Here is a 23,176-nt window from a genome sequence, read left to right as displayed (position 1 = left end):
AAGCGGACAACTCTATTGAGTGTGCCGCGGCCCACTCGTGCACCTGCAACGTCAACTGGTGCAGCGGGAGGGACACTAGGCCCCCCTGCTTGTTGACGTACGCAACTACTGTGGTGTTGTCGCACATCAACACCACCGAGTGTCCCACCAGACGGTCCCGGAACTCTTGGAGAGCGAGGAACGCTGCCTTGAGCTCCAGGATGTTGGTGGGAAGGTGCTTGTCGCGATGGTCCCACACACCTGGAGTCAGCAACTCCTCCAGGTGTGTGCCCCATCCCTTGGTCGATGCGTCCGAGAAGAGCAGCATCTCCGGGGAGGGAGTGCGAAGAGGCACTCCTCTTACGAGGTTCCCGTCGTCCAGCCACCAGGCTAGGTCCTGGCTCACCTCCTCCGTGAGGGACACGGGGAAGAAGGGAGGGTCCCTTGCCTGTGACCAACACTCCTTTAGTGTCCACTGAAGAGACCGCAGGTGAAGACGCCCGTGAGGGACTAGCTTCTCGAGATGACAGGTGGCTGATCACGACTTGCCACTGCTGAGCTGGTTGCTCCTGTAGAGACAGGAACTGTCTTACTGCCTCCCTGAGCTTGCTGATCTGCGAATCTGCGGGGAAGACTCGCCCTGCTCCCGTGTCAATCAGCATGCCCAGGTACTTCATCCTCTGCTTTGGTTCGAGCTCTGACTTCTTGTAATTCACAACAATTCCCAGATCGTGGCAGAATTTGAGGAGTTGATCTCTGTCCTGCAGCAACTGCCAGTGAGAGCTCGCCAGGACTAACCAATCGTTGAGATACCTCAAGAGACGTATCCCTACCGTGAACACTCATGTGAACACCTGTGGGGCGGTTGAGAGACCGAAACAAAGTGCCGTGAATTGGTACACCGTCCCATCGAGGATGAAGCGGAGGTACTTCCTGGAGATTGATGGACGAGTATCTGGAATATGCATCCTTCAAATCCACAGAAAGCATGAAGTCGTTCTCCCTGATGGAATCGAGCACCGAACATGCTGTTTCCATCGTGAACCGAGTCTGGCGAACGAATCGGTTCAAGGGAGAGAGATCTATCACCGGCCGCCAGCCCCCCGAAGACTTCTCCACTAGGAAGAGGTGGCTGTAGAAGCCCGGCGACTGATCCTGAACGATCTCCACAGCTCGTTTGCTCAGCATGGCTTCTACTTCCTGCCAAAGCATCACGTCCTTGGTCGAGCCAGGAACGTAGGTTTGCAGATGGACCGGGTTGGAGGTGAGGGGTGGCCGAGACTTGAAGGGTAGTAGATATCCCTCCTGAAGGACGTTTACTATCCAGGTCTTCGCACCGTATTACTGCCATGTTGCCCAATGGCTCGCCAGACACCCCCCAACTTCCGGCAGCAGGTGAGGGGGAACGCCGCCCCTAGCGTTTCCCACCTCTCTTCGACTTCTTCTTCCCGGCCCCCCCTCGTGAGAAGGAGGGCTGGTGATGTTTGCTCCTTGAAGAAGTTGAAGGCAGAGTCTTGCCTGTGACCAACACTCCTTTAGTCTCCACTGAAGAGACCACAGGTGAAGACGCCCGTGAGGGACTAGCTTCTTGAGATGACAGGTGGCCGATCACGACTTGCCACTGCTGAGCTGGTTGCTCCTGTAGAGACAGGAATTGTCTTACTGCCTCCCTGATCCTGCTGATCAGCGAATCTGTGGGGAAGACTTGCCCTGCTTCCCGTGTCGATCAGCATGCCCAGGTACTTCATCTTCTGCTTGGGTTCGAGCTCTGACTTCTTGTAATTCACAACGATTCCCAGATCGCGTCAGAATTTGAGGAGTTGATCTCTGTCCTGCAGCAACTGCCAGTGAGAGCTCGCCAGGACTAACCAATCGTTGAGATACCTCAAGAGATGTATCCCTACCGTGAACACTCATGTGAACACCTGTGGGGCGGTTGAGAGACCGAAACAAAGTGCCGTGAATTGGTACACCGTCCCATCGAGGATGAAGCGGAGGTACTTCCTGGAGATTGATGGACGGGTATCTGGAATACGCGTCCTTCAAATCCACAGAAAGCATGAAGTCATTCTCCCTGATGGAATCGAGCACCGAACATGCTGTTTCCATTGTGAACCGAGTCTGGCGAACGAATCGGTTCAAGGGAGAGAGATCTATCACCGGCCGCCAGCCCCCCGAAGACTTCTCCACTAGGAAGAGGCGGCTGTAGAAGCCCGGCGACTGATCCTGAACGATCTCCACAGCTCGTTTGCTCAGCATGGCTTCTACTTCCTGCCAAAGCATCACGTCCTTGGTCGAGCCAGGAACGTAGGTTTGCAGATGGACTGGGTTGGAGGTGAGGGGTGGCCGAGACTCGAAGGGTAGTAGATATCCCTCCCGAAGGATGTTTACTATCCAGGTCTCCGCACCATATTACTGCCATGTTGCCCAATGGCTCGCCAGGCACCCCCCAACTTCCGGCAGCAGGTGAGGGGGAACGCTGTCCCCAGCGTTTCCCACCTCTCTTCAACTTCTTCTTCCCCGCCCCCCTCGTGAGAAGGAGGGCTGGGAGGAGGGCTGGTGATGTTCGCTCCTTGAAGAAGTTGAAGGCAGAGTCTTTCCTTTGGGCTTCGACGATGGGATCGTCTTTGGCCGCAGAGGAAGCGCTAACCAAACTCTTAGGCTTGGCCGCAGTAGCTCGAGGCTGCCCAGACGCCTTCGAGACTAAACGGTCACTGTCGTCAGTGCGCCGTCTTTCCACCGCAGCATCCACCATCTCTCCTGGGAAGAGAGAGGAGGAACTCCGCACCGGTCCGTTGTGAAGACCCAGAGCCGCCTCACGCCCAGCCGCCCTGGTCACTCGGGTGAGAACAGCGTCTCTACGCCGGAGAACCAGGTTGGCCCACAGGTTGGCCGTCTGGTGGGCCAGGTAGGTGATAGCCCTACCCCCAGACTGGCACAGTCTCACGAAAGCCGGGTCCCTTCAGGAGTGATGTTCCCTAAGGAGGCTGCGGTTTTCAATACTGTGAGGGACCACAGGTCGAGCCATGAAACTGCTTGGAATGCTGCCATTGCGGTACACTCCAAGGCAAGTGCCTCCTGCTGCGAGAACCAGAGGTTCTCCGACGGGAGCTGTGGCAGAGACACCCCTGGAGTTAGCCTGGCTAGCTCCGTGTTAACCTGTTTGGGCAGCAGAGGGTCCTCTGAAGGCACGTAAAAGTGCCTCTGTCACGGTAGAGGTGGAGGAAGGAGTATAGAAGACCTACCGGACCGAAGCGAACCCTCCTGTCCAGAGACGAGAGCGTCCACTTGGCCTAGTATGCTGTCAGCCAAGTCTGATCTCGGCAGACCCACCGCTGTCCTGGGTTCCTTCTTAGGTCCTCAGAACGCCTCCAAGCCCGATGTGGGTTCGGTAGGTGGAAGCGGCGATCCTTCTCCGAGGTCGTTGTGCTGACGAATCAGCGCAAGTACCTCAGCGAACGACCTCTGGATCTCAGGAGTGACTGCATCCTGTGGAGACGGACTGTCAAGCCCTTCTAACGAGAATGCCTCCGGAGACCCTCCTCCCTCCACAGGAGGAACCACGACAGACCCCTCCTGGTCTCCTTCTACCACTTGTGCATACGATCTGGTTGGTCCGAGGACTGTGCCAGTTTCGTAGGGCATCGTGGCGGGATTGTGAGGGGCGCTCCCCTTGTGATCGCTCCTGATTGCTTCACTCTTCCCAGTAAAGCCCGGTGTGCTGAGGGGGGCTGCAGGCGATCGCCAACCCATGGTGGCGATCAGTCTGCAGGCCTGGTCGAGCGGCTCTCCCGGGGAGAGCGGCTGGACCGAGAACAGCGGCGACGGTCCTGACGGTCAGAAGAGCTGCTGCTGGTCCCCCTCTCCACCCAGTCCCGGTAGGAGCAGCGGTCAGGGGACCTGCAGAGTCCGCTGTCGCGGTGGGAGTGAGTCCTATCCTCATGGCGCGTCACGCCGCTTGGACCAGCCGAGGCTGGTTCAGGCGACCGAGGGGACCACTTCCTCGCCTCAGCCCGCAAGCGGTCTGGGACCATCACGTCAACCCTGGGTACCAGTGCGTCGCCGCGAGAGTGATCGCTGGTCTGTTGAGGGTTGCCCAAGCGACCCCCGCCAGTCTTCCGCCCCGTGCCTGGATCCTGGCGCCGAGAGAACTCGGATGCCTGGGTTTTGGCTGTCCAGTCACCCGCAGGTGACCGCACACTCAGTGACTCTCACAAACAAGAAGCCAAGACGGTACCTGGCGCCGAGGCAGAACCTCTGGCGCCAGGTGAGGAGGTGCCAGTGTTAGCCGACACTCCTCCGGTCCCCGTCTTCTTCTTCCTTGCGGAAGGAGAGACGGCCCCGTTCCTGAAGGAACAGGAGGAGAGACGGAAGTCCCAACCATCCCACCAGAGTGGGACGGGCCCTTAGAAGTCTCAGCACGAGACTTCTTAGGGGGGAGGAGGCAGCCTTCTTCTTCTTCGGCTTTGGGTCCTTAGAAGTTGAAGGGGAAGCGGCAGCAGGCAACGATGACGAAGAAGATGATGAAGACGAAGACGACACCTTCCTCCTCTTCCTCTTCCTCTTTGTCAGCTTCCTCAGCACCACCTTCAGGTCTTCCATCCAGGACGGAGCCAGGTTAATTGCCGAAGCAACAGGACCCGACTGCACCTGTCCAGAAGAAGGACCTGGGGTGGGAGCAGCAACACCACAGGCAGGAACGACGGCGGCAGGAACTGGTACCAGGGCTGGAGCGGCAACAAAATCAGGAACAGGAGGCGGGGCAGGAACCGGCAGCATCCCCTGCACAGAAGGCAGGTCTAGCGGAGAGCTCTTGGGACACCGGAAGTCCGGGGCTGCAGCAGGAGTGGGAAACCCAGGTGGCGGCATAGCAGCGGGCAAGGAAACCTCCGGCAGTGGAGCCTGCACAGCGGCTGTCGGGGTCACTGTGACTATGTGCTGTGTATATACCAGGTGGGGTGGAGCAGCGTAGCCCAGCGTGGACACCATCGTGGTAGTCGTGGTGGTTGGCCTGTGCGTTACCAGCATGGCCCCTCTCGCCAGATGACTCAGCAGCCCCTGAACCGTCGGTGTCCCTTGCAGCCCCAGCGAGTACCAGCCCCTACCGAGATCGTCGCCCATGATCAGCAAGTCTGAGGAAGGAAAAGTCGGGTAGATTAGTGGGGGGGTCCCCCCTCACCCGGGGGCGAACAGTTCCCAGCCCGAGCGAACAGAGGACCCCGAGTACAACTGGATGTCGGGGTATCTCGCCCCCTCCTCTTCGCTCGACTGATCGAGGGAGCGAGAAACCTCCCCTGAAGGGAAAGGAGTCCTACGAGGGAGCTGAGATGGAGGGAGAAAGGAGGAAGTCATGTCAGTAATCAAGGGCATAGCCGGAGAGTCCTCCTCCGACTCCTTAGCCGGCTTCCACGGCTTCTTCCTCCCCCCATAGCGCTCTCACTGCACCTCCGACCAAAAAATACAAGTATCACATGTCTTAGTGCGAGAGCATTCACGCCCTCTACACCGAGCACAAAAATCATGAGGATCAACCTCCAAAGAAGAGCGGAAAGCCCCACACTTACGGGCCCCAATGCCAAGGCATAATCTGCAGTTGATGGGGGAGCAAGGGGGTTTCTCCGGCTCTTGTTGTACTATTTCCATTATAAATGAAAACAAAAGCAGACACGTACTTACTTTTATACTTGCAAATACACACAAGTAAAAGAAAGAGCAAAAAAGTCTTCACGCAGTGAAGCAAAGCAAGCATACGACAGAAGCCGGCAGAGAGACGAAGAGCAGCACGTCCATCCATTAGCGCGGCCAAAAGCAAAGTGACTCCTCGCCTCGCAGTCGAGGGTACCGCTAACTGCCGGACAAGTAGTTAACTACCGAACCCCTTGTTCGAAGCTTACGACCGGTTCAACTGCCGCTAAGTACCTTCCTATTGTTAAAGGACCGAAGGTTTGTATTTCGTATCAGAACAAATGGTACTTTCCTATAATGTGTGACATTTATGGCAAGTCTCTTCCAATCTCTGCCCACGCTCACACTGCCTGCCTTGTGCATCACTGGAGCAGGACCAGTTGACTGACACTGCAAACAGCTTTTCACAAAATGTTTCACAATTTTTTTTTCAATTTTTTGAGTCTAGTTTCTGAGCTAAATGTGTCGTCATATATATACTATATATATAATAATATATATATATATAATATATATATAGATATAATATAAATATAATTATATACATATATATACTCTTATACTGTGAGTTTCGTAATGCAATTGTGGTTTTGGTAATACAATTAATTCCCCTCAGAAACTGTGTATAATGTTGTAAAATGTATATTTTTGTGTTCAGATTCCCATATTTAAAAATAATGTGTTTAAATAATGTATAATTCATTGATGAGAAAGAACTTAAAGCGCAGAGAAAGAGGAGTTCACTGGAGACAGGAGAGAGAGGGGTTGTTATTCACAACTTGAAAATAGTTGAGCCAGCTAATTTCTTATCGTCCTAAGCGATCCCGTGATGAACACAGTTGAACTATTCATTCACGTACTGATCACGTAAGAGTACGCTTTATTGCATCAGATCATTTGGGGAACTTGCCATACAAAGATATAATTTTGTGTTTAGTTTTATATTTGCAGTAACTTTTGCTATGAAACTGTTTACTATTATGATAAAGCAACTCTTAAATATCCTTCAATTTGTCAAAAGAGGACTTGCAGCCTCATAAATAGATTAGTTGTGAATTGGAAAATTCCATGACATCATGAATATGATCAAACTATGTTTTTGTCTTGAACATGTTCCTCAACCAAGGGGCCCCATTCGCCCTGGTATGCCCTTTTTCACACCCATAGAACAATTCATTCGATTCCAAGACTCATGTGCGGTGAAGAGGCTGTTATGCCTCTCTCTCTCTCTCTCTCTCTCTCTCTCTCTCTCTCTCTCTCTCTCTCTCTCTCTCACGAAACATTGATTTTCTGCTATAACGTAACTCATATTTTGAGACTGGTCACTCAATAGGTTTAATTTCTAAGTAACATATGTTATTTGTGGAATCTGAACAGACAGTATTATTATTATTTGTGTGTGGCACCACAAAAGTGTTGAAGATGGTAACAGGCCTTTCTTTTTTTTAGTGAAACTGCAGTGTTTGAAGGTATTGTACTTTACAAATATTTTGAAGTGCACTTTAAGGTTTTATTTAGTGTTTTGATAAAATTATTACTCTATGAATTTTTCTTTTATTTTGTTATTTTGACGTCTATTTTGTGTTTTTAATGTTTGTGCTGTCATTGCTTTTAAAACTTTTCCCATATTATTCTATGCTTTTATATTTTCATTTTGTTGATTTCATTAGAATATTTCTTATTGTATAATTGTTTTAATCTAACACTTGTGAATTAATTTGCATTTAATTAAATTTCTTTTCAAATTTAATTGTTGTTTTATAATTTGAATTTAACTTGAATAATTTAAAATTTGATTAATTAATTTTCTTGATAAAATTTATAATTTGGATTTAATTTTGTTTAATGAGTAATTCAAGAATTAATTAAACTTTTGTTTTCAAGTAATAACAATTTCCTTGAGATTGTAAACTTCGCTTATAATTTCTGAAATTGGAAATAATTCTTTGTATTAAAATTTATATGAGCATTTTATCAGTCCACCAGTTTATTTGATTTTGTTTAGGTAAAAACATAGATTGGTAATTGTGCCGTTTTCCTCAAGTGAATTAGAACCAGGGAAATACTTAGAATTAAAACTGTTAAAGGAGTGATGCCCTTTAATTAAGATTACCTCAAACCGTTTAAAGGCAAAGACCCCATCTTCAATCTGCTTGTCCCAGGGGACCAAAATACCCTCTTCAATCCATCTATCTACTTCCTTCTCGAACTCCCATCTTTTCCGTTCATCCCAACCTTTAACATAACAACTAAAACTGATTTGTCAACTCTACTTTATTTCCCTCACTGATGAACCACTCTACTGTCCATTGACTTCCATCAAATCTTGCCAGAAAGTCTTAATCTTCAATTGTAATAACAATGTAACTATCACATGCGTTAGCCAAAGCACCACACTCCGAGTTATCACTCATCACTGAACACCTTGTCTTACCAAAGAGACCTTTGCCCTAAGTCACTGTAACACATCCAAACACACTGACTGTATTCATGCCCAAAATTAGATCAATATTGTCAATTAGTTTCTCAGCCACTAAAGCAGTTATAGTAATTGCAGCATCATCAATAATCAATTTTAAATGTCTTTCACCATTACACAAGATCTCTCTCCAATCAAAGACAGTTATGACCCTTCCTCCACTAACTTTATCCACTAAATGTGAATCATGAACTGTAGTAGAAAAACCTGTGTCCACCAAGCCCATCGCAGAATACCCATTCACCTCTAATTTGACAAATGGTAACCTCGAATGGGGCGCCCTTAAACCTTTGAGGGGGAAGCTGTTGTCGCACCAGTTCACCTTTTCTCGTTTCCCGAATCGAGTTGAAATATGACCCACTGTATACACCGTAAGCACACAACTGGTTTTTGGTCCTTACAATAATGCAGCATATGTGGGCCTCCACACCCATGACACTAACCCCTGAATTCACCAGAAATTTTGTCTACTGAACTCATTTGCGCACCAACAATAGTATTGCTTTACTCTCAACAGGCTTGGGCCTAGATGTCAATACTCTCGCTATATTAATAATTTCACTCATTGCCATTTACTGTATTGCTGGCTGCTGCTGTAATGGTGCACTGACGTGACTAGGAATACCATTCACAAATGATAACCTTCCCTGATCGCATTATTGTTCTCAATAATTTTATTATCATTATTTATATTATTATTATTATGAAGAGGTTTCATCATATCCTCCAAAGCAGCTGTTGAGACTAAGTTTTTAACTTGGAATTCTTCCATTTCCTTGATATTCGTATTGTTTCTACTTTACAAATAAGACAATCTAGTTTGTTTTACCTCAGGTTTCGACACTATAGCCTTCTCTTTGCTGCAGCAAGAGACAAGTGTTTCAAGTAACTATTACCCACTATAGAAGTAATTACTATCTATTCATGCATTTCTCGCTCTAGCCATGAGTCTTGCTTGTATACAAAGTGGCAAGCTGTACCATAAATGGAGTCTTGCAACCACGGGGACAATAACAATTCCATATCCTACTGGCCATTCTCGAATTTGTTGAAGCCTACTATGCATTCCAGAGGCCTTGACAGTGTTTTTCATGAACCAGTTTTAAACTGACATATGGATTTCAAAGAAAATAAAGCACTGTGTTTCTAACATTGTCCAAATTTATGGTAGAGCACTGAATTGACAGATGTGCTTAATTACTCTTCGATAAAAGACCTTACTTAGAATGTTTCGAACAAGTGGTGCTTTATGACATATCTGTGACGCAGAACCATCCCCCTAACCTACAGATTAAAACAAACACTTTTGAATATTCATGTATTATCATACAATATACTATTGATTTGCTTTAAAAAATTTCGTATTACCCAGGATAGGTAAAATGACACTTAACTATAAATCAAACAACCATTTGATAAGATGTAGTGGATGATACACTGATCACGTCACCACTTTTGAGGATGATTTGGGTGGGTAAGCACAACTTTAACCTCATTTTCTCAAGTAAAAAGGTTAATGAAACACATGGCGATGCACAGTACTTTCGAAAAAGAGGACAAAGTTTGAAACACTCAGTTCTTTAGTGGCATGGAATTCCATAAGTCGGTTTAAAACTTGTTTATGAAGAACGCTATCATGGCCTATGAAATTCTTTGAAGACTGTGTAAGCATATCCATTCACCTGTTACTGTTAGTGACTAAAGCCTGGATCACACATCGACAACTAGAACCAGCGACCGTCGTAATGACTTGGCTTTACGTCTGTCGCGGGCCTTGGAAAAAAAAAAGTCAGCTGATTATGACAACAGTACAACGTACGACAGCATTACGTACGTCGAGATGAGATTTGTGACGTACGTAGACGTACACATATGTCGCCAATGATCTAGGCCACAGCCACTTTTAATGGTTTTGGGGGGATGGTGACTGACGTAAATGCAATTTTGTCAAACGTAAGTCAATTACATCATACGTAATACAGACTCAGACATAGGCGACGTACCTTAAACTGTGTCGTGAAGATGTTGCAATGTATATAAAAACATGTTGATGAGAGATGCACTCATTCCCATTCCAGGCACTGCTGACAGAGGCACAAAATGGACGAACAGGAAGTTGTGAAGATGAGCAAAATCTGGACGTGATATTAGAAATTTCAAATGATGATCCTGAACTTGCACTGGCCATGGTGAATTTTTACTATGCCATCTTGATGTTAAGAATAATGAAAACACGACAGGAATGAAAGCACAAGAAGCAAAAGAAATGAAGCAGGAGATGCTGGACGTGGCCCTACTTAAAAGGAAGAGAGGAGAAAAGTGACTACAACAATTTGATGAGAGAATTGGCGTGTGAAACTCCAGGACTGTACTGGAACTTGATCAGGATAACAGGGGAACTTTTCAATGAAATTGTTAAACGGGTCTCGCCTTACATCACGAAAGAACTCACATTCTAGAGACCATTGAGCCAGGCCTACATGTTACAATTACACTGCTTCCTTGCAAATGGAGAATCCTACAAGAGCCTGGCATTCCAATTCCAAGTAGCTGCCAACACAATCTGCGGTAGCTATCCAGCCTGACACTTGTAGGGCCACAGTGACTGCGTCTGGAGATGAGGCTGTGAAAGTAGCACGTGGTTTAGAAGAACGCTGGAATTTCCCACACGCCCTTGGAGCAGTAGACGGGAAACACGTCGGAATCCAGAACCCAGCAAAATGAGGAACTCACTACTTCAACTATAAGAAATTCTACTCAGTCATTCTATTAGGAGCTGTTGACCCTAACTACTAGTTCATGTGCATCGATGTATGTACCATACTATGGTTCCGAGTGTGATGGGGGTGTCTTTGCCTGCAGTCCCCTTTTTCTTCCTTAGAGATGATGCTTTGGCTCTGTGGCATTACATGATGAAACCATATCCTGCACGAAATTTGACAGGACACGAGCACATCTTTAATTACGGACTGAGCGGGGCAAGACGTACAGTGAAGAATGCCTTTGGCATACTAGCAAACAGGTAAATATTGTTCACAAACATTACACTGTCTTTATTTGGTTTGCTTGTTCAAAAGGTTGTTAATATGAAACACTTTTTTTATGCCATTTCCTTTCAACAGAGATAATAAGTATTTCACATGAAATACCTTTTGTATAGCAGCTCATAATCAAATCAACATTTTCCATTTCTCTTCCACAGATTCAGTGTTTCACACCTCAGCATGACCATATCGTGCCTGTGGTGTTGGCCGCTTGTGTGTTGCCCAACTGAATCTTCACAAGCAATCCTAATGTCATGAATAATGAGGCAGATCAAGAAGACTCAGTGACTCATGGGGTCATACTTGGTCGCTGGAGGTCTAACGAAACTTGAACTCTCTCAAGCTGTCAGAGAGGAACCACGGCTTTCACGGCTCAATGAGATCACCTTCATGATTATTTTAACTCTCCTGCAGGATCTATTAATTGGCAAGATACAATGATATAAAACAAGAAAGCAATAAAATCATTCCCGTAAATACTTTATAAAATTAAATAGACATAACTTTGTAAATATCAAAATAGACTTGGAAATTATAAAATATTTATATCATTACCCAACACATTTTCTACTGAGTTGTGTTCATGAAATATTTATCTATATATGACATTCTCAAAGTATATAATGAAAACTGCACATCTAAAATGTTATTTCTACTTTAAAAAAAATACCCTATTATACTTCAGAACATTCTAATAAATTGTATTGGTTTTAATTAAGTCACTGGCATATACTTTTTTTTTTTAATAAAAGTGCTGAAAATATTGAATCGCAAATATATGTTAATCAAAACAAAATTACAGGCAGCTTTGTCTACTAAATTCTGCCCTTGAACTATTTTTATAGCTGGAAACGCATGTGTCACAACGTGGATACTGTGCACCCCCTCCGCGCAGGTTGAGGGGTTGCCAAGTACAAATGTGTGTCGAAATGGATACCACACGTCGAAATTGCTACTAATGTCTGCCATAATCACATTAAGTATGTCGAAAGAGCATTACAACAATCCCTCGTACATCGAAGAGCTCTCAGGTACGTTGGCATGGCATGAGACGTTCGACAGCCGTCGTGGTTCGACCGCGACAACTATTAGTCCAGGGGCCAAGATAGGAAAAGGAGCCTAGATTCAGAATTCATTCCAACCAACTTGTGTTAAGCTGAAACTCCGAAGAATGTTAGAGGGAACCTTTGCATATCACACTAAAGCGGTAGTAGACTTCTATCTGTGTGTGAGGCTTCACAATTCGGGATTCAAGAACAGCTACTTAAATTTCTTCCGCTGTTAAAAACAACAACATTGTGCAGCAGATAAAATAGGTCTTTGTTGTTTATCGGGATTTTCAATGATTATTTCCTTATCTGTCTTATTTCTTATTTGTCTTTCTTTTACCTAACAATTTGTTGATTAATTTATCCATCCAATTTATTTAATCATTACCAAGATAATGTACTTTTTTTCACTGTTTCGCAGCCCGTTTGTATTTGCCTGTAGTTCTTTTGGGTAATCGGAATCATATCAAAAGAGCCATGATAACTGGCTACAACTTTGGTAAGGCGATTTGAATTAATTTTAGAATCTTCAGTGAAAAAAATTACAGATAATGAAAGACCTTGGCGCATATTTTTTAAACCGATTCTATTGAAAAATTTACGCGGTTTAGAGGGCAAAGGACTTATCGCTCCTCTTATTGTAAAACTTCACAGATGATTCTTTGATTTCTTTCAGTTTTATAGAATCTACGGTACAAAACCCTTTTTGCATTCACTTATCATCAGTATATTTATGAAATTATTTTCATTTTGATTATTTCTCAGGCGCTAAGATTCAAATGTGCTTTTGGAAGTTTTCAGTGGATTACTGACTTTATTATATGTTTTTTTCTGGTATATTTAGTGACTTAATACTATTTGGTTTGTTTATATCTATTAAATATTTTGTGCTTAATTTCTAATACACCATTTACATGTAGACAATAACTTGACCTTATATTCAATCCTTTTGCAGGAAACTATACAGACCTGATGTGTATTTCTGACAATGACATTGTACCTCCTGATGTCCAGAGAGATCTATTAACTGCTCAAGAAATGGGCAAATAATTACTGATAAGATTTATGCCAGACCGTCTTCAGCCAGATGTCACTCAAATGTTCCATGACCCCAATAACAAAGAACAATTCAGAAACTTGTCCAAATCTTCATAAAGTGGAAGTGACCAATAAATGTGGAAAAGTAAACACTTAAAAAAGACAAAGATATTTTCAGAAGACTCCTGAGTAGCTCAGCCAGTGGTAGAGATATCAACCTATCAACTATTGTGAAACTCGAGTTAGCTCCAGTGTCTACATTACTTGCAACACTCAATAGAAACCTGAGAAAGGCCGATAAAGGTCACCTTTTGAACATACTTAGCAGTGGCCACAAAGTAAAGGAGCTGCTTAGAAGTAATGATACCACTTGTGTGGATGCAATGGCACTTCTTCGGCCATTGGGCAAACCCACAGGAGCTGCCACATTTGGTGACTTAGCTATATTGCAAAATTGTATGTGTGGAGGCAAAACAAAGAAATGCACATCTCGCTGTACCTGCAGCAGGAACCGAATTCCTTGTTTATTTGCCTGTGGCTGCAGAGCAGAATGCAGCAACCGTCATAACCCTGCTGCCGACTTGGTGATACTGACCAAGATGAAGAAGATGATGCCATAAATGCCAATAATGTTTCATTTGCAAACACAAATTAAACAATACTTTTTTTATAATATAATTCATATTAAAATATATATTAACTATCTCAATAATGAAGTGTTGTTGAGTTTCTACACACTTTCAAGAAAGATGCTCATCATTTCATATGACTAACATGCTGATAGGTTAAAATGTAGTTTGCAATATTTTTTGAGACATGTTAATCATAAATACTTTGATATCTCTTTCATATTTCACTACACATCTTGAAAATTGCAGTTTTTCATATGAGTATTTTTCATTATCTTGTTTTTAATGTTCAAATTTGCCTATGAATGATAATGTGATTTTATTAGCAATATGCAATAATGGTGACATCAAATTAAAGACATGCATATAAATGTTCTTATTTTAGGTTGGTGATAATGAAGAAACAGTATTCTTGACTCAGGTTACTCATTAGCTTATGCAAGCTCAGCAAAACTTAGTTTCCCAAATTTTATGAATGACATATTGATAGGTTAAAATGTATTTTGCAGCTTTTTTGTGACTTATTAAACATAAATATTTTGGTAATTATCTACTTCATATTTCACTGTATTTCTTGAAAAATATAAGTTTTTATAAGAGTATGTTTCACTATTTTGTTTTTTGTGGTTAAATTTGCCTAATATTGACTATGTGATTGTATTTGCAACGTGCAATAATGGTGATTACAAATTGAAGACATACATTAAAATGTCCTTATTTCAGCTTAGTAATAATGAAAAAAAATATATATATTCTTGAGTCAGGTTACCATTTAGCTTATGCAAGATAAGCAAAACTTAGAATTTCCGAATTTTCATGGACGATGCTTAGATTGGATGAAATAGGGAGTAAGAGTATATTATGTTCTCTGAACTGCCTGCAAATAGGTTTATGGATTAATATTGTAAACAAGCCAAGCAAAGGGAATTTTTTTATCACTACTATCATGACATCATGATAATTGAATTAAATACAGCGCGTTATGTCTAACAGTTAAAAAAAAATTTTTTTTCAACTAACTTTGAATTTTAAACCCCTATAAGTCAAAGCAATGTTTAAATCAAAAGTTTTGAGTTAACTAATCTTATAGTATGCCTACTCTGAGTCATTTTGCTATAAATTTTATTTATATGTGAGTTGGAACAACTGATTTAATCATAAAAGTAAGTTAAAATTGCCGGGAAAAATCAATAAAGCATATTATTTATAAAAGTCAATATTTTTCTAATCTAAATCACACTTGCAATTCTGCAACTGGTCTCAGATGGTGTACTTAGAGTTAGTCTATCGAAAAATAGTGGTAGTAGCTTTACATGAAATGGCTGGGACGAAAAATGAAATTTGGACCCTTAACCCCCGAACCATATGTACAGTACATAGTTGTTGCAATCACTTAGCGGACTTGGTGAACCTCGGCGACTGTGTGAATGCACATGATGATTTGGGCGTAATTCGGCTTTTACGGCGTAAGCGGCCTCGAATCGCTGATGTGTGATCCGGACTTAAGCCAATTTTCGGCCGTTACGACGGTTGGGGTCTTGAATCGCCAATCTGTGACTCAGGCATCACTGCCCAAGGTATAGAGAGGAGTATTCTCTAGACCTTGTGACTGCCTACCTGGTGTATGGGCGGAGCCTCATGACGTCATATTATGTTTGCGTCACGAATGGTTTTAAAATTCTTTTCTTCGATTTTCTTGGTTCCTGCATCGACGACTTCTTTTTACTCTATAAATATCAAAACTATAGCGCTTACATACTAAATAATGCTTGCAAAAATTAGGAAGGGTTATAAAATATACACTTGCCAACTTTCACCTTTATCCGAAGCTTTGATAAAAAGTTATTGCAGAAAAACAGCGCTCCATTGGCTCTGAATCTCTTAGTAGACTACTTGTAGTTTAAAATAACACGTAAAATGTATAAGAAAAAAACTCACCTCATTAGACTTCAGAACAGAGCCCTAATTCCAATGCAAAAAGAACACTCCGGAAACATCAAACTGGGACATCCCACAACCATAACCTCTCTACCAAAATCGCCATGTTCTCCTCACTCTCGCTAGCCATGTTTTCCTCACCTTTACCAACCCCATCTCAATCCCCAAGACTGCATGTCTATTCTGCTGTAGCTGCTGTCTGTTAAACTGAACATGCATTTCGGCACAAAGAGTAAAACAGTTGAAGGAAAATTCAATATGTACTAAACTTTCTAAAGCTCATAAACATCAAGTTATTATCCCTTTCTGTTTCGACATTCCATACTGAAAAGGAAATCTTTATACAAGATTATTTTCGATATCTAACTCAGCCCAATATAATAACTGAGTTTGAATATGATTGGTAGTTTTAAAAAATCCTCAGAAAGAATCGAAGCTTAAAAAATTCAGCTTCGCCAGTATCATAGACCATCAGGTCAACATTTGATCGACTGACCGAGAATCTGGATTATATCTCAGCTAATTCCATATTTGGGAAATCCCCCATTCCCATAATTCCGAGAGCTGATCGTTTTAGAATAAATCCGCTAAACCACTAAACGTAGAATTCTAATCCTCATTCATGCTCTGATAGCCCCCACCCCCTTTTTTATTCAGAGAAATACCGAATTTTGTGCCTTTAATGAAATTATATTAAAGGACTTGAGGGGAGAGAGAAAAACTGAAGCATACTTCCGTCTGAGGCTATAGACCCAACTATAAAAGGGTGAGGAACACTTGTAAGAGGAGTTTCGGAAAAAAGACGGAAGACAGACATTCCCGCTATTTGGATGTATTATAACATCCAAACTTCAAATCTGAGGAAAATCCATCTTTTCTGTTTAAATATAAATTCTTTCTCAATCCCTTTAAGTTACGAAGTTGATATATAGTCCAGAAAACAAAATCAACAGAACAACTTACGTGTCATCGGTCGGTACAAGATTACAAGTACTTCCAGCTTGGTTCAACAATTTGGAGCAATAGTAAGTTGGCTTCGTAACAGCATCCATCAGTATCTTTAATTGCTCAGTGGCTTTCTCATGGGCAGATCTTAATTCTCCTCGACCTTCTGGAAGACTCTTCTTCACTCGTTCAAGTTCCTCACCAGAAAATTCTGCGAATGATAATAATAACGCGTAGCGATCACTCAAAGTGCTTCCTACAAATAATTGACATTATATTGTTTACTGCATCCGCAATCCAGGGTTCAGTATGGGTCTAGTTCCATTCCAAAGCTTTCCACCTATTTCTTGTACAATAACCTATTTGGAATCTATAAAGGCCGATAGAATAAAATTGTGCTTTAATTTCTGTACAAAGTAGGAAAACTTTCCATCAACTTGATCGAAAAAAACTTTAACTATCCTTTTGCATATGTGATATGAATTGCATTCGGACCTTATTATTCACAGTACCAGCAACATGGACTTACCTGAATTCATTGGTATTGCTTTACTGGGCATCAGGAAGCTTTCTTCTTCCTCCAGCATTGCTTGGAAGTCCATGTATCCGAAGGGGACATGAGGTGAACTCTCGAAGTACTGGATACCTTTTTGAATAAAATGAATAAGAGAAAATAAAAGCCGATACAAACGTTTTTAATAGAAAGGATTATTTTCTTAACTGGGACACTATCACTGGAGAAGCATTTAACGGAGAAGTGTCCCTTACCTTTCCATCCCCTATTTTACTCATTAGTTCTTTTCAGAAATATAGACGATGCTGATAGATTTATAACTCTGCTAAAAGCTTCCATAAAGACATTAATTTAACCATTGGTAAAGAACAAGATGATAAGTTGTCTTTCCTTGATGCTTTAGGGACTAAAACAATGATAATTTCAATGTAACTATTTTTAGGAAAAACACGCACCGGCTTCGGCTCCAATTTTTATAGTTTTGGTTTTTCGAAAATCTATTCATACCTCAGTATACATCGGGCCTTATCCCTGTCTAGTACTTAAGGTTGTTAAGAAAATTCTTGATAAAACCCTTGCTCCTTGCAGCCCTAACTATAAAGTACCTAAACTTGCATATGTGCACGCTTTTGATTTTACTTGATAATCATAATTTTGCAAATCAGTTTAATAGAAACATTCAACATGTTGATGCATTAAACCTTAAACTAATTCTAAAAAATCTTAAGACCTTTGGTTATTTGATTTCTCCTAAGGATCAGCTCTGTCCCTTGATGAAATCGGGCATTGTGTATGATTACAAGTGCCTCAAATGTAGTATGCATCGTACGGGTTATAGATTGTTTAATCGTGAAGTTTCTAATATGAGACCATGCCAAAGGTTGCAAGACACCCATTACATATTCCAATTGTAAAATCAGTGGCTGAGCCATAGAACCAGGAGAACTGCTTCGTTTGAGAGCCTCGGTATCAAAGGAATTGTACATTCACTAAATTGTCAATCATCGGCTGTTCCTCAGTTTTTATTTTAACTTGATTTTTGTTGGTATCTGTCCAACATCTTGCTCTGGTTTTATGCAATTTCTTTTAGTGTGCAATTTAAGTGTAGCGATTTTCAATTTTAACTTTTATCTTTTGTATATCTATTTTCAGTTATACGCACTAAACTTTGGTTTTAAATAATTTTGGATGTCCTGAAGATGTGACTATTTGTCAAGAATGTTGACTGTGATAATAAGTGTATATACGGCTCTGCGATTGTTCTGCGCCCTTCCCTTCCCTACTGTTATGTGTCTTTGGGATATATATATATATAATATTATATATAATATATTATATATATATATTTGGGTATATATATATATATATGTATGTATGTATTTATTTATTATTAATATATATATATATTATATTATCTATATATATATATATATATTAATATATAATATATGTATGTATGTATGTATGTATGTATGTATATATATATATATATATATATATATATATATATATATATATATATATCATATACATATATATATATATATATATATATATATATATATATATATATATATATCCTCTTTCTTTGTGGCAGATAATTATAGTTTTGGTGTTTATTGTAGTGTTTTGCTTGTGTGCGTGAAATTCCTTTCTTCTTTATCATGTCTTCTATGATGTTACAGAGGTATCTGTTGTTTGTCAACATCTATTTCACATGTTACAGTTCTGTATGGACAGTTTTCCAAGTGCAGTACTGAAAGAAGGTCCTATTGATGAAGAAGCCATTACAGTGAGCCACTTGGGCGTGTTTACACACTATGCACTTGTGCCAGGCAGCAGCCAACAACTGTAGATGATGTGAAGACAGAAGACTGATGTAACATACTGGGATTGTTTTTCTCAGTGATGAAATCCTTACTGGAAAGAAAATGAAGATGGATACAGGGTTAAATCTTGCAAAGAAAATAGCGCAATAACACGACCGGTATCAAAGTATACTGTAAAGACTACTCGAAAGACCACTCGATAACAACAGATGAAATTAATGAAAGGAGAGCACGACAACAAAGAAAATAATAATGATAAAGATGGCACTATCCTTAGGAATTGTGATAAATTTGCTGTATATGCCTTCATGAAGGCATATACAGAACCTAGAGAAGGACCCAGCAGAGACACTGGGGAAAAAGTTACTATGAAATTCAGGGCCTCTTTAACACGGTTGTTTGGATTTTGCTCCTTATCAAAGCATCCGATGTAGCTGAAAGTTGACATATGTATATTTTACAACTACACACAAATTTTGTCAGCATTATCAATAACCTAAACCCGATAGTTTTAATTTTTATAGAGTAAAAATGATCTAGCCGACGCCATGGCCAATGATTGCGAGCCAAGAGTCGAAAAACATTCATTGCGTAAGCAAGCTAAACATCGTTTTACGAAATGTTGTCCCGCCCATCCACCAGACAGAAACCCATTCACCTTATTCCATCGGCTCTGAAACCCATAGTAGTCAAGAATGGCTAACAGGATTTGGAATTGTCCCCGTGGTTGCAAAACTGCATTTGTCTTACGACTTGCAACTTTATACAGTCAAGAGAAAGCCCGTGGCCATACTTACTATAGCCTGAATAGGTAATTAATCAGTTTCTAGTTTAAATCCAATGTTTATGGTCTGATTTGTATTTAGCGTAACGTGATTATAATACTTGTAATGTCATTCAGGATTTTGAACATTTCCATTAACTATTCACTATGCCACCAAGAGAGAGAGAGAGAAAGAGAGAGATTGTATGTAAACGGTCTTTATATAACTATTTTTGTTAAAATAAGATTTTTATCCAAAGTAAATACAAGCCTATATGTTCTAAAATCTCCAGCAGACCAACGGATCATCCGATATAATTTTTTTTCTTCTTCTTTAGTCTGTACGACCATGTTGGATATAAAGACTTTATGAATGGCGGAACGATACATAGATGTGGGTGGGGTATCTGTGCTAGCGTAGTAATACTACTGTAGCAGTAGTGCCGCAAAATTAGTAATAGCAGCAATATACATGAATTAAACGTTTAGGACAACTGCAGGGATCCCTGAGGATCATTTAGCACTTCTTACAACTACTCGAGAAATGAGTTTTTATAGCCAGAAGTTAGATTTTCTAATACCACAATGTCCATGATAGCCTTCATTGTTATCCTGAATTATAACGAGGCCAAAGTGGGTGGAGCCTCATGAAGTCATCATTCTGACGATAATTATTGGTGAAGGTTTAGAGCCAATTTTTTTTTTTTTTTTTTTAGTAATTAGGTAGATAGCCGATAAATAAAAATTGCTTGACATTGGATACAGCAGTTATCAAATCAAGCTTGTCTACTATGTCTTTGAAAATTACCAACTATTCCCTACATCTTGTCAATCTGATTGTGACCTATAAAATAGATTATAATTTCTTAGGACACTTATTTTGGGAGTTAGACTAATAATCGAAGTGTTTTTGTATTTATTAACATATTTTGTTGGTTTGTTCATTATGACAATTATCAGTGGAGAGGATTCAGAGTTCATAAAGGTGTATTGCTTTGCTTGTATTTAAACTTTTGTCATTGTTGCCAGAGGTATAGCCTTCGTTACGTATAGCCAATCATCCATCGAGAAAGAGGGAAGAAATGCTGTCATAAGTTATGTAACGAGTGCGTTCGAAAACTTATCTCTGAGTAAGTTGGCCCGTCTTCAAAAAAAGTCACTTTTACATTATAAGTACCAAATTTATTCAACCTACGTAATGCAGGATACAGTCAAAATTTATGTGTAGATATAATGTGTATTCTGAATAAGCGTTATATCTATGAAATGCATAGATAAAAAGTTATTGCGAAAAAACCGTGTTACAGAAGCCCTGAATCTCATAGTAGTATTGTAACCAGAGCATATAACCCGCAGCAGGATATCAAATTGCCAAATGTCGTAGGTGATTCTGGGCTTGGATATTGCTATTGGATTGGTAATACCCACAAATCTGTCAACTCACTCAGACACATAAATCTGTAGGTGACATCTCCAACATATAGGACGGCTAAATTCCTAAATATTATCTTGATCCCCAATATACCAGCTGGTTATTATTTAAAGTCTCCTGTCGAATTTACTGGCACCCTTAAAACCCGTGAAACAGATGAAGGCATACCAGCCGATGTCTCAGCACCTACCAAAGGTTGCGGCACCCCCGCCCCACCCACAACCCAAATTATCTTAAATGATATCCACAGATGTGGATTGGGACCCATTCACGATTCCTACAAAACGATGGAAGATGCTGATAGCATTAACAATGGAGAAGCTTTGTGGCAGGTACGAAGCAGTAATAATGAGATCACCCCTTGGAGTTTTTTATTTTTTATTTTTTTTTTGTTTTTGTAACAAGTACGCAGTACCTGTGGAGGAAGGGACCTTCAATAGCTACTAGAAGCCAAGAATCTATGCCAGATATATGGACAATCTCTTTATCACCAGTAAAACTTACAAAGTAAGTTCTCAGTTACACAGTCAGAGCCACTAAAAACAATTCTCTTAATTTTCTGGATGTCCCCAATGAAAAAAAAAGAAAAGAAAAAAGCTAGTAGTATATCACATCAAAAGTTGGCCGCTGCCTTACCACAGATATACTTTCTAGACTCATATAAAAGTTACACTGGCGGGGTCTACATCAGGACGACCTTCCCACACTAGCATACTTTGGAAGCTGTCCATTTTGAACTGAAAAGCGTGAGAAAGATGTCGGTAAAAAAAGGAAATCCCAGCACATTCATAGAGAACATGATAGAAAAGAAAATGAAGTGATTCCACACACAAGCTGAAAACACTATAAAACCGCAGGACTATAATTATCTAGTACAAACTCAACTATGGTACAGCCTATAAACGGAAAACAGATACCCTTTAGAATCATGAACTATGGACTAAAACTGATGTACCCATAAAGAAGTATTGCTTAAACCTTCGGCTGTCTGTGCTGATGAAACAAAAGGTCCTCAGGGTGACCGTGGAGTCCAAGGCAAAGGTGGTTTACATGTTTAATTATTCAGAAGAGGCATGGAAGCCCCTCAATATAAGCTACGTCGACGACAAGATAATAGCAGGAGGAGGCATCGCGGGAAGAGTATTATGTTAATTTTGTTTTCCGGGCTTGTTTTTCATTTTTGACTGTGTGTGAGTGCTTGTGTATGTGTGTGTGTGTGTGTGTGTGTGTGTGTGTGCTGTGTGTGTGTGTGTGTTTTAAGAATTAACTGCTGAATGCCTTACCGTTGTTTTGGATGGCTGGGAAATCTCTAAGAAGCCAAGACGTGTGGATGAATATGTTGACGAATGCATAAAACGACGCCAATAAAACCATCAGCATCAGCTGATTGATTAAGTTTCTTTTCATCCTGGAGATATTAAGTGGATACTGTATCCGTTGGAGGTTTCTCGATATTGTCCTCTTCTCACTCCCGTCGCTTCTGCAAAGAGCGCAATGGAATAAGTAAATGATGGAAGATTAAACCATAAATTCCCTGCAATGTGTATTTCTTTGTGCATCATCTAGCCACTTTTATCTTTAAGGTCGCCTATGATAATGTAGTTCAAAGTAGAGAGAGTGGAAGGCTTTTGTTACTTAAGCAGTTAAGAGAAGCCGATTCACAACACTCTCCGACTCCAACATCTAATTGAAACCGGGAGCAGAAATTAATTTTGTTTTTTTCAAATGTAATGGACGGATATTGGGATTTAGCTCATCCTATTCCGAGTTATAGTCCCATTTGAGAGCACAGAAATTTATCATGTATATATATATATATATATATATATATATATATATATATATATATATA

General features: G+C 41.2%; 1 protein-coding gene across 1 annotated transcript in view; it reads right to left on the bottom strand.

Moving 5' to 3' along the window:
* LOC135215099 (uncharacterized) overlaps positions 1 to 23,176 on the bottom strand; it is an 82,002-nt gene that overhangs the window by 17,280 nt on the left and 41,546 nt on the right. Inside the window, exons 2-4 of the mRNA XM_064249565.1 lie at positions 22,608 to 22,804; positions 17,316 to 17,432; positions 16,805 to 16,997 (exon numbers count right to left, since the gene is read on the bottom strand). Coding sequence (XP_064105635.1) covers positions 16,805 to 16,997; positions 17,316 to 17,432; positions 22,608 to 22,731 — 434 coding nt within the window. The 5' untranslated portion in view covers positions 22,732 to 22,804. The remainder of the gene's footprint in view (positions 1 to 16,804; positions 16,998 to 17,315; positions 17,433 to 22,607; positions 22,805 to 23,176) is intronic.

Source organism: Macrobrachium nipponense, chromosome 5, assembly GCF_015104395.2.
Source record: "Macrobrachium nipponense isolate FS-2020 chromosome 5, ASM1510439v2, whole genome shotgun sequence".
NCBI classification, from domain to species: Eukaryota; Metazoa; Arthropoda; class Malacostraca; order Decapoda; family Palaemonidae; genus Macrobrachium; species Macrobrachium nipponense.
Note: the sequence above shows the minus strand (reverse complement) of the source record. Positions and strands in the feature narration are given on the sequence as shown.